This window comes from Hyalella azteca, unplaced genomic scaffold (genome assembly GCF_000764305.2).
Source record: "Hyalella azteca isolate HAZT.00-mixed unplaced genomic scaffold, Hazt_2.0.2 contig9922, whole genome shotgun sequence".
NCBI classification, from domain to species: Eukaryota; Metazoa; Arthropoda; class Malacostraca; order Amphipoda; family Hyalellidae; genus Hyalella; species Hyalella azteca.
In genome coordinates, this window is record NW_025939978.1 from 336,276 (window position 1) to 348,662 (window position 12,387).

At 38.9% G+C, this 12,387-nt stretch overlaps 1 protein-coding gene across 1 annotated transcript in view; it reads right to left on the minus strand.

The window, feature by feature from the left end:
- Nucleotides 1–3,341: 3,341 nt before the first annotated feature.
- LOC125178464 overlaps nucleotides 3,342–12,387 on the minus strand; it is a 12,021-nt gene continuing 2,975 nt past the window's right edge. Inside the window, exons 4-8 of the mRNA XM_047882220.1 lie at nucleotides 6,691–6,713; nucleotides 6,114–6,274; nucleotides 4,600–4,794; nucleotides 4,122–4,364; nucleotides 3,342–3,509 (exon numbers count right to left, since the gene is read on the minus strand). Of these exons, the coding sequence (XP_047738176.1) occupies nucleotides 3,342–3,509; nucleotides 4,122–4,364; nucleotides 4,600–4,794; nucleotides 6,114–6,274; nucleotides 6,691–6,713 (790 nt within the window). The remainder of the gene's footprint in view (nucleotides 3,510–4,121; nucleotides 4,365–4,599; nucleotides 4,795–6,113; nucleotides 6,275–6,690; nucleotides 6,714–12,387) is intronic.

Sequence of the window (12,387 nt, forward strand, 5' to 3'; positions counted from 1 at the left end):
ATTGAGATTTTTAACATCAGTCAGGTTATGCAGCCGATATCAATTTCGGCTACAAATGGAACGGTGGGAGTGGAGTCCTTATCGAACCCGGTGGGAGTCTAGTAGCTACTTCAAACTATCGTCAGTCATGAAACGATCCGGTCAAATGACACGAGTTTAGATCTATGAACAAGGCACGAAAAGGAAAAGAATCGACGACAGGCCACATCAGGCCTACACTTCAGCGCCGACATCACTATGCTATGCAATGCTAAATGCCTGCGAGAACAGCTTCAAGTCAGGCTCGCGGTGTTGGTATCCACGAGGAAAGAAGGAGCACGTTGCCCGAGCGAAACTTTCATGTTTATATTATACAATTAAATAAGTTGCTAGAAACAACAATCGTAGAGGATGGTTATAGGTAAACGAGCAGATCAATAAAATTTAAGTTCATACGCTGAAAATAAATTTTTTCACTAAATGTAAGAATCTGCTTTTCTGGCACAACATTCTTGCAACAAAGCAGCATGAAAACTGAGGTCACATTTCTGAAGTGCTCTAAAAAAAGCTGGCGTCCGTAATAGCATACGAGTGAAAAAATTTAATTTGATTGCAAAAAAAGGATTGGACAAGGAAATCCTCGTTAGAAATACGTCAGAACTTAAACCTGGAAGCGAGTTTCTCGCGTCGTCAAGCGATGCAGTTCGAAGTGCTTTTGAGTTCAGCTCCCTCCTAACACAAGTTTAAATGCAAAAAGGAGATTATGATCTGATTCATAGAACTAAATTGAATAAGGGGACCGGAACTTTTTAGTAAATTTGCTTTATAGGAACACTCGTATTACACTGCCTCAAACTTAACGTACGTTACAGGTTCTAATTTTTGGTCGTTCCGATCGTTCTATGCAGCTAAAAGGCTTCATTCCAAAACGGTAATTTTCTGTCTTCTCCTGTTTAATGATCGCACATAATTATTCTCTGTATGACGGGAGTAGCAAAATCGACTTCAATGCCGGCCATCACATTAATTAAGCTCTGCGTACAGTTGTACTCGACTACTCAAACAACTTGAGTTACCAAGCCACCGCAGAAGACAAAGTTCTTTTTAGCGCATTTTCTCATTTATGGAAAAAATGCCCTATTGTGCTCGTCATGTCCGTCCGTCCGTCTGTCCATGACTTCACGTTTTCGTCGACGAGAAAATGTGAGCTCTGTCACTCACTGCAGTGAGTACTGAGTTATATTTTATAGTATCTAGCATCATGGGCGCGCTACTAATTAGACGAGGGGACGGATGAAGAAGTTTATAATTGCTGGTAAAATAACAAGATTAGGTTTCAAGAAAAACATGGAATATTAAAGGTTCCTTCTATCTAAAACTAGCAAGATATTTCATGCAAAGTTAGCATAACATTTATTGATAAGCATCGTACGAGTATATATAATATGCGGGGAGCAGTTCATATTAGTGGAAATTTTATTTTTTGTCTAATATAAGATAAGAAATAGAAAATAGATTTAATAATTAGATAAAATGGATGGCATTGTAACCGGGGGTTACCATGACCCTTTCTCCACAAAAGCAAATCTGTACTCTGTACTGGTGGCTTGTGCTGAAAAGACCTAATGCTTGGTTACTGCTTGCCCCTCTCATGCTCCTTATATCACACTCAAATTTACATGCTCCTTATATCACACTCAAATTTACATCTGAATCTAAATTTCAATTTGCTCATTCAACTCATTTTGTTACCATCAATACTGTGTGATCCTCAGCTGTAAACAGACAATCCAGTATACTTAATATGTACCACTCTTTTACTCTTCCATCAAATCAATTATATAAATCATACGGTTGCCTGAGACACAAAGTGGGTCCTTCAGACTCCACCCGCATCCACGCGCCGGCAACAGCATTTGAAAATGAAATAAAACTTAATTGGGCCCAGCATGTAGGGATAAAGAGTGGGCACTGGGCAGCTAACTCCTACCTTTTGAATGGGCTCGGTTTTGGGTAGTACGGAGTGGGCAGCAAACTGCAGGCTTATGATTGGGGTCGTTTCTGGGAAATACGGAATGGGCAGCTAACTCCAGTTCATAGATTGAACCTGGTGTTGGGTAATACGGAGTGGGCAGCTAACTCCTGTCCTTAAGTGAACTCGGTGTTGGGTAATACGGAGTTGGCAGCTAACTCCTGTCCCTAAGTGAACTCGGTGTTGGGTAATACGGAGTGAGCCGGTAACTCCTGTCTTTAGATTGAACTCGGTGTTGGGTAATACGGAGTGGGTTAGATTGAACTCGGTGTTGGGTAATACGAAGTGGGCAGCTAACTCCAGTCTTTAGATTGAACTCGATGTTGGTAATACGAAGTGGGTTAGATTAAACTCGGTGTTGGGTAATACGAAGTGGGCAGCTAACTTCAGTATTTAGATTGAAATCGGTGTTGGGTAATAGGAAGTATGCAACAAACTGCAGTCTTTTGAGTGGGCTCGGTGTTAGGTAGTACGGAGTGGGCAGCAAACTACAGGCTTTTGAGTGGGCTCGGTATTAGGTAATACGGAGTGGGCAGCAAACTACAGGCTTTTGAGTGGGCTCGGTATTAGGTAATACGGAGTGGGAAGCAAACTGCAGTCTTTTGAGTGGGCTCGGTATTAGGTAATACTGTGAGGGCAGCAAACTAAAGGCTTTTAAGTGGGCCCTGTATTGATAGACATGGAGTGGGCAGACAACTGTCGTATTTAGAAGATTCGTCTGCAACGTCTCTCGGTTGGGCTGGTGACAGTCAATGACCGCATTGAGTCTCTAATTTTATACTGAAGAGTCTCTTTTACACATGACTCGTTATAAAGCTAGCTTCAATTTTTATCTGACCATAATTCGCCACTTCGTGCATAACATATTTTATAAAATTAATAATATACAGCGATTTCAATGCACCTTGAATAGCTATCCCTTTCGAAAATATAAATAAGGTTAGATTGGTATTTATATTATCAGTCAGCTTGAATCGCCGACTCCTAAAAATATACCGCCATTGAAGTAAAAATTAAATTTTTATTTGAATTACATGAATTCATACCAATTTATTAAGTTAACCGAAAAAAATTGCTCAGCTTTTCTCTCCGATACTTACATAAGTGAAATTATTGTAACGTCATCTTATCTTAATCTTTAGCGGTGGATAGACCGAAATTGACCGCTGCTAGATGTAATACAACTAAAATATATTTTGTATATGCTACCTTCCAGTCGTCAACACTAAATAAACCGAAAAAAGAATTATTCACAGTATGCAATCACCTTAAGAGTATTGTACGCTTCCACAAGTCCAATAATCAGCAGCTCACAGTGCATTAATCATAACTACGCAAGACCAAATCGGTCGACGAGATCTCGTCTGACGTAAACCACGTCACTGGGGTTGCCTGAGGGGTCAGTGACTTCTTCGTGGACCACGTACCCTACCGCCTCCATGTGGGCGTTGACGGCCGCCTTCCCTCCCTCCACGTGCTGGTACTCTACTGAGATCACCTGTAGAACACGAGGCTTGATTATCGTATAAGGAAGACATTAGTAATGTCAAGTTCATTTCTTGATTTACTACCACCTGCTGAACGGAGACTTGATTATTTTAATTATCTTTCCGTTGTTTGAAGTTGTGTTTCTTGTCATTACACACGGACAAGTAGGAAGAGTGCACACCTCATGTCTGACATTAAATGCTACTTCATCACCTATGGAGAAAGATAAGTAAGTTGTAAGAGGAATTTAACTCCCAAGCAAAACGATCTGTTGGCTTAGAGATGGCTTAGAGTAAGAAAGAACTCGAATATGTTGCTTCATGAGACCACGTTATTGTGGCACCAGGTACACATATCGGTGAGGTGTGGATGATACTGTATTGGAGCTCAATTCACATAAAATTTTTGCTGTCTTTAAAACGTTACTACGGCGAAAACTAAAACGGTCAAACACAAAAAATGTTGGTGAATATATTAAGAAAAATTAATTGGTAAGATAACACGGGTAATAATGTATGGCAGTTGACTTTCTAGAATCTTGAATTTATCAAAATCTAATCGATATCGCAATCAGCGATAACCCAATTTCTGCTTTAATTCCGAATCCGCATCATCTCCTCACCTTGATATCCACTTGGTGCCACGGGATCGTCTTGAGCACATTGAGTTCCTGTCCCTCAACATCGAGGCTGAAGTAGTCGATGGCGGTGATGTTAGTGGCCAGTAAGAAAGTGTAGAAGGGGAAGCATTGCACTATCTTGTAGCTCACGTCTCCCGTAAGTCCTGTTCCGAAAGTCTGACGATCGTAACTTATGTTCGTAACGTCCAGAGTTTCGCTCAGGTAGCGTTCTTGACGCAGTATGAACTGGGGAAGAAAATAAGATTTTTAGAATTCGGTTGATTACTTACTATAATGTCTGTTTTAACTCAATGGGAATGGTTCAGCATGAGTCATTCCGTAGTTGGTTTGCGCCCAGACTCGAACCTTTAATATTGTAAGTACTCAAGAAGGTTAAAGTGTAAGGAAATGACTAAAGAATTTGTCATTTTCTCACACAATTACAAGAGACGAGTACAAAGGGAATTGTCAACAAACCGACCTCACTTGGATGAGGTTTATTGGATAGACAAGAGTTTGATATCAAAGCTTTTCTACGGCGTCTCTTCAAAGCCTCGAAGTTGCTGGGTTCGGGCTCCATCAACAGGCCAGTCCAGGCCCGGAAGCGTTCCAGGAACAGAGTATTCGAGAGAAACTCGCCGTCGTATGCACCGCACTCGACGAACACCCCGTGAGTCTGCAACGATGTGATAGAACAAGGGTATGTCTTATTATCGTCGTCACCCCGTGTATCTGCAACGATGTGATGGAACAAGGGTATGTCTTACGTCTACACCCCGTGTGTCTGCAACGGTGTGGTGGAACAAGGGTATGTCTTATTTCATAATCTCCCCGTGTGTCTGCAACGGTGTGGTAGAACAAGGGTATGTCTTATTTTCGTCGTCACCCCGTGTGTCTGCAACGGTCAGGTAGAACAAGTGTACGTCTTATTTTCGTCGTCACCCCGTGTGTCTGCAACGGTGAGGTAGATCATGGGTATATCTTATCTTTGTCGTCACCCCTTATGTCTGCAACGGCGAGGTAGAACATGGCTAAGTCTTATTTTCGTAGTCACCTTGTGTGCGTGGAAATTGAGTAGGAATTAGAACATTGTGAGATGACTGGAAATTGTACTGAATCATGTGCTTATGCATCAAATTCAAGGTTAAAAACTAATTTATGAATAATGTACCATTTTTTTTCTCCCTATTTATTATTCTTTTTAGTGGTGGGAAATTTTCTGCACCTTATGTGCGGCGCCAACAATCGAAGCGGCGTCGAAGTGTTAAAGTTTGCGGACACACACCGAAGACGCTCAACTAGAGTTACTGTGATGTTGCGTGAAGAGACAGAACCACTTTTTTTTCAAATGTTCCAAATACTTTCCCCAAATTCCTTTTTAATCGTGCATTGCTGTCGGTTAGTATATTTTACTGGTTCTTAGTGGAATGAGGGCTTCTTTAAATAAGCGGAATACAGTAGAATAGAACTCTCGTCGACATGAATCCTGGAAACTTGAAATTTGATGGAAGGAGTATTGTAGAACTTTTAATTTCAAGATAAGCAATAACAAATAGCATTGCAAGCGGTATTGTGTTTTAAATACATGAAATAAAGTAAAGCTTTCAATTAATTTTATGTTGAAACAATATACATCACTTTAATTACTGTATGAAGTAGTCTCATTGAAAACTGTTCAGTAATTAATCGTGATTACAATTCCCGTTCCAGAATTTCTGTGGAATAGACTTAATTTCTAAATTTAGAGACAATCTTAACAAATTTTTTAGATTATGCCTTCAAATGGTTGGTCCGGCTTTAGAGGATGTCCGAGGAAACCATAGTAATGTAGTGGAAATGGATGGCGGTGTAACTTTCTTTCGACCCTTATACGTTCTATGTATTACAATATTCTTAAGTCTGCGGCTAAGATCCTATAGGAACATTCTGTTTGATACTTTTATTCTGTCAGCTAATTCAATTTTGATCTTTGATTTAGCCAGAAAATTTACTTACTTTCTGTTTAAACAATTTGTCGACAACTTTAGACTGGCCGTCCGAGAGATACATCTGGCCACTAAGCGCGTACGGCTCAGCGGAGGCCGGTATCAGGTAGAGTTTGCGGATGAGGTCAATCAGGCGTGGATCGTCCGACCGAGTCTCCTCCGAGTTTATATCTGAGAAATTTATTTTCCGATTAATTATCATCTATATATGACATGAGAAAAACTGAGCTGCATTGTGGTAGTTTCGTGTTAATTAAAGAATACGCATTGTTTGAATACAATGTTGGAATGATCCTTTGAGACTTCTTGGTTCTCTAAGAGAGGTTCGTCAAATTCATTTTGTAGCATAATATGCACGTTCATTCCAGTGCAGCTGGTTCTTGAATAGATGATCGATAGTTACCAGTGAGTCAAATTAGATACACTTTCTAGATTTGTTGATATGTGGTTGGAGCTGGACTCCGAAACGTTTTATTTTATGAAGATACACCTTTGTTGTAGAGACAAAACCATCTGTTATATGTACTAATGCACCAGTTTACATTATCGCCCTCGTGACAAAGTCCTAGCTTGGGATATTTTCTCACCTCTAAAGCCGATGACTCTTCGGCTGTTGGGAACAAATTCACTTGATCCTGAAAATGCGCGAGCGCTTCTTTCAAGAGTTGAATATTTTAGAAAAAATAGGCCTAATATAAAAACCGTTATGTACGTCAGCGTTGCCATGATTCGCATTGCTGATTTTTTGGTCATTTTCATAATTTTTCTAAATTGGCGATTTCGACACATTTGCATGTTAATCATCGCACTTGATATTCAAAATACCGCTTCTATAACTTTAATTTATGCGAAAATATATTTAAAATTCCATCGACTCGTGACTTTTTGTTTGTAGAAATATCGTTAAATTATTGTTACAACTGTGCGTCTATATTTTATTTTATATTTTTACAGTTATCAGTACCCCATTCATCACAATTAGATCTGTTGGGTATAAAATTATTATAAATTGAAGGTTATTTCACACATGAACATTTATAGCTTAATTTTCCGCAATGGGATTTCCAATATCCGTTTTTATTACGCGAAATAATTTTATACGCATTTAGTCAAGAATTTAAACGCTCATCAACCGCCAAAATCTTGAAATTTTGCATCTGTGGCAGTTTGGCAGATGCAACTCATTGTTAACGAGCTCCAAGAATTGAACCGCACGATAGAAGATCTCCCCTCATTATATAGCAATGCTATTAACACCTTCATAAGTTGCAAGAGTTTATATATTCTTGAAATTGCTTCGTTGATAAAAAGAGAAATGAAATATATGATCAACCAGCCAATGTTGTGGTTTAACTGCAATCAAATTTATGACTCGCTATTAATTAAGTATCACGAGTTTGTAGGAAAACATTCTGCTCACTATAACAACAATCCAAACGAAATTTAGAGGCGTGCGCATCCGTGCATAGGGCCGCACGTAAATCAGCTTCTCTATATGTCCGCTCCGGCTCTTGGTTCGAAAGGCAGCCTCTGGGCAGACTGCCAGCTCGGTTTGACTCGGCTCGGCCATCCCTTATCATACTCCCAGGCGGCTATGAAGTCGGATAGGTGACTCTGACTAGAAACTGATTTCGATCGGGTGGCCCAGCAGACCAAGAAAAACTTTGCGCCGAGTGTAGTGGGTATTCGGCCGAAAACTATAGGCGGTCCCCGAATTTTGTTAGGGAATTGAGATCTTTGGCCGATATTCAGAAGCTGTAAAAACCGGGATAGTCGCTCCATAGTTTCTTGGAAGATCTGTGTCAATGATTTGGTGTTATCTTCATAGGCAATAAGGAACCTAATTTGTATGACTTAGAGACTCTTTATCTTAGAAAATTTGCAGTTCGTTCAACTATCGCCATGCCATATTGCGAAAAATAGAAGGCTTATTTACCGGTCTTCCTGTACATGAATGACAGAGGAAAATTATTCTCTCTAATGCTTATATCATTCTTTTACTAACAAGCAAAAAATAAAAACGTTAATTGCAACACATATATAAATTAATCTCTCAAAAATTGGAAGTTTAAGCGGTATATGAAGCTTCGAAGAATAATTATTTTGAGAAATCCTAAGCATTTTGTTCCTCGGCAGTTAGTTCTCTGGCTTCATCCATTAAATGTTATCATTACGTAAATGTTATCTTCCTAGCCGGAAGTCATATGGGGTCATTAACGTTCAGTTGATATAAACTAATTTATCAGATCATTTAATATAAATGGCAAACATCAAAATCATTTGTGGAATGAAATTTTTTTATTACGAAATTAGTTCGATTAACGTTATTAAATTAGTACATGCTCATTTCATAGGGCTCACATTAAGTGTTGATCCCAGAGAGAGTTTTGTCATAATTTTATCTGTGTTCTATAGAACTAAATTGAAGCCTGTACAGCAGCGGGATTATACAGGAGGAAAAGGCTCACGATGAACGCTGACATCACGACTCAAAATAGCGCTGGCTTCTCTACTCGCCTTCTATCAAAAATTGTCATTTTGATAGCTCATAGTGCTCTTTATCGTAGATTGTTTTTTATTATCGCGTCCAAATTACGCCAAGTTGTATCCCATATAACTGAATTCTCTGCTCTGAAATAGAGAAAAATTATTCCTTCGTTTATCATGCTTTTGATACTAGGGATTCTTAATTAACAATAATTCCTCAATAATCAAACTTTCTAAAATTTAAATGAAAATACCCTTTAAAAGGGTTTGAAAACCCTTTTAAAATCAAAAAAATAGTAAAAAAAATTTTTCAAAATTTTAAATGAAAAAAAATTGTTAAAAAGTTTATCTAACCATATTTATACAATTTATCTGAATTTTAAAATATTTTCAGGACAAGATCCAAGCTAAAAAATTCTTAATTCAGGAAATCTAGGTGTAAATGATCAAAGATAAAGGAATTTTTTCAATGATAAAATGTACCAAAGAGCAATATTCTGATGAATGCAGAAATATATGTATATTATTTTGTTAAGCAGAGCGTTAAAATGAAGGATTGAGAATATATTGCTTGTACGAACATCCTTCCATAATTATTCTCCTCGTGAATTTGTTTATCGTCGTCATCAAATAATTAGAAAAGGCATTCTGAAGCTCAGTATGTGCTTCAGAATTAATTGAGATTTTTCTCATCAGTCAGGTTATACAACCGAGAACAATTTCAGCCGAGAACAATTTCAGCCGAGAACAATTTCGGCTACAAATGCCTGCGAGAACAGCTTCGAGTCAGGCTCGCGGTGTTGGTATCCACGAGGAAAGAAGGAGCACGTAGACCGAACCAAAATTTCGTGTGTTTATTATAAAATTAAATTAATTACTAGAAACAACAATCGTAGACGATGGTGATAGGCAAACGAGCGGATCAATAAAATTTAAGTTGATACGCAGGAAATAATTTTTTTTGCTAACTGTAAGAATCTGCTTGTCTGGCACGACATTCTTGCAACAAGGCAGCATGAAAACTGAAGTCATATTTCTGAAGTGCTCTAAGCGAGCGTCAGTAATGACACACAATGAGCGAAAGAATATAATTTGTTTGCAAAAAAAGGAATGGACAAGGAAATTCTTGTTAGAAATAACTCCGAACTTAAATCTGGAAGCGAGTTTCTAGCGTCGTCAAGCGATGTAGTTCATACGGCTTGTGAGTTCAGCTCCTTCTTAAAACATAAGTTTAAATGAAAAATTATTTTAAAAATTAAAATTATTTTCTTTATTCTGTCATTCGATTCAAGCATTGTCTCTGACTTTGCGCATGTGTGCGAAATTTCGGATCGATTGGACAGGTAAAAGTGTGTTAAATATCTATTATAAGATTTATGGGATATAATTATTAAAATCACTTGTTTGCTTAAATCGCAAGTTAACCAGGAATTGCAATATCGGGAATTTGTGATAGACAGACAAACAACAAGAAGTGAAGTTAGATAGTAGTATGGTAAAAAGGAGGTTATGATCTGATTCTTAGAATAGGTTGCATTGGGGGGGGCTTGGAATTTTTTTAGGAAATTTGCTTTTGGAACGCTTGTATTACACTGCCTCTAACTTAACTGGTGATTCTAATTTTCAGTCGTTCCGACATAAAAACTACTAGTACTTAAAAAACTTGGGTTACCAAACCACCGCAGAAGACAAGGTTCTTTTTTAGTATCTAGCACCATGGGCGCGCCACTAATTAGATGAGAGGAACGGATGAGGAAGTTTATAATTGCTTGTAAAATGCGAGATTAGGTTTCAAGGTAAATATGGAATAAAAAAGGTCCCTTCCATCTAAAGCTAGCAAGATATTTCATACAAAGTTAGCATAATATTTATTGATAAGTATTGTGCGAGTGTATATAAAATGCGGGGAGCAGCTCATATTAGTGGAGATTTTATTTTTTGTCTGATATAAAATAAGAAATAGAATAAAGATTTTATAATGAGATAAATGGATGGCATTGAAAAATGAAATAAAACTCAATTTGGCCCTGCAAATAGTGACAAAGAGTGGGCACTGGGCAGCTAACTCCTGTCTTTACAATGGGCTCGGTTTTGGGAAATGCAGAGTGGGCAGCTAACTCCAGTCTTTAGATTGAACTCGGTGTTGGGTAATACGGAATAAGCAGCTAACTCCAGTCTTTAGATTGAACTCGGTGTTGGGTAATACGGAATAATTAAGCAGCTAACTCCAGTCATTAGATTGAACTCGGTGTTGGGTAATACGGAGTTGGCAGCTAACTATTAATCTTCATAGTACACTCTAAAGACTATTGTCTTTAGACTTAGAGTGAACCCGGTGTTGGGTAATACGGTACGGAGTGGACAGCTAATTCCAGTCTGTAGATTGAACTCGGTGTTGGGTAATACGGAGTGGGCAGCTAACTCCAGTCTTTAGATTGAACTCGGTTGGCTATAGGGAGTATGCAGCAAACTGCAGGCTTCTGAGTGGGCTCGGTGTTGGATATCACGGAGTGGGGAGCAAACTACGATAAACATGGAGTAGGCAGACAACTGATTTATTTAGAAGGTTCATCTGCTTGTCTCTCGGTAGGGCTGGTGACAGTCAATGACCGCATGGAGTTTTCAATTTTATACTGAAGAGTTAACAAGGGTCCCGAATACACATGACTCTTTATAAAGCCAACAATGATTTTTATGTGACCATAATTCGCAACTTCGTGCATAAAATATTTTACAAATATATTTATAAAATATTTTATAAATATTACACATCGTAATGACAAAACAATATTAGCACTGTGTAAGGTTCAAGTTAAGGACGACTCCAAGTAGATTCGACAAGTAACCCTAAACTGCCACCGATCTTAACAAAGGAGAAATGAAAGCATACTAAAACCTAACCTATTCACGCTGTCCCGGCTCACAACCTTCTTGCAGCCAATGACTGGCTCTACCAGCACACATGGACCGCCTTTCAAACTTCTTGCAGCCAATGAGGTTAGGTTAGGTCCGCTCAGGTTTGTTTTGGGTGGAGAAAGGTTGCAGTTGGTACCGTTATGCACCCTGGCGTTCCTACCTATGTAAAGGAATATGAACTAAGTGTGAAGTTTGGCAAAGCTGGCCTCCGGCACGCGCCCCGTGTAGCGGATAGTGGAACAGCGAGTTGTGTGTTCGAAGCCCGCAACGTCATTCGAAAAATTCTGTGATGTTCAGAACCAGCTACAGGCTTAATAGCGTAATCTTATACGCTGGCACAACTATTATTTACTATTATTATTTCAGTTAGTGGGAGAGTTTTGGACCGCTATTAAGGTCATTTTTACACACAAGCATTATAGAAACAGGAGGATTGAAGGATGTTTCAATGTTGCATACACATAGCGTGTGCCATAGCATATAACGAGTACTACAAAGCTCTGAAGTTAATTGATTTGTTTGTTTTTAAGCTCACTGTTCATCTAAATCTCCCACTTGATGGTGCAATAGCTGCGATTTACGTGCAATTTATTTTTAATAATAATAGCGGTAATAGCGGTTTCAGCGTTTAATAGGCCGTAGGCCTGTCGCTGCTTCTTAACATCGCAGAACAATCACAGCATTTTGAGGTCTCGAACTCGCAACGCACTGCTACAATTTCTGCTGTGCTTAACCGCCCGGCCTCCATGCCGATTCTGACCAGAAACTGGCGCTCAGAGCTGGGATCGAACCCGCGCCTCTCTGCGCCAATCTTGGTACTCTGAACTTTAACCACTGGGCCACCCTGCCCATGATATGTATTTGAGCTTCAGCAATAAAAA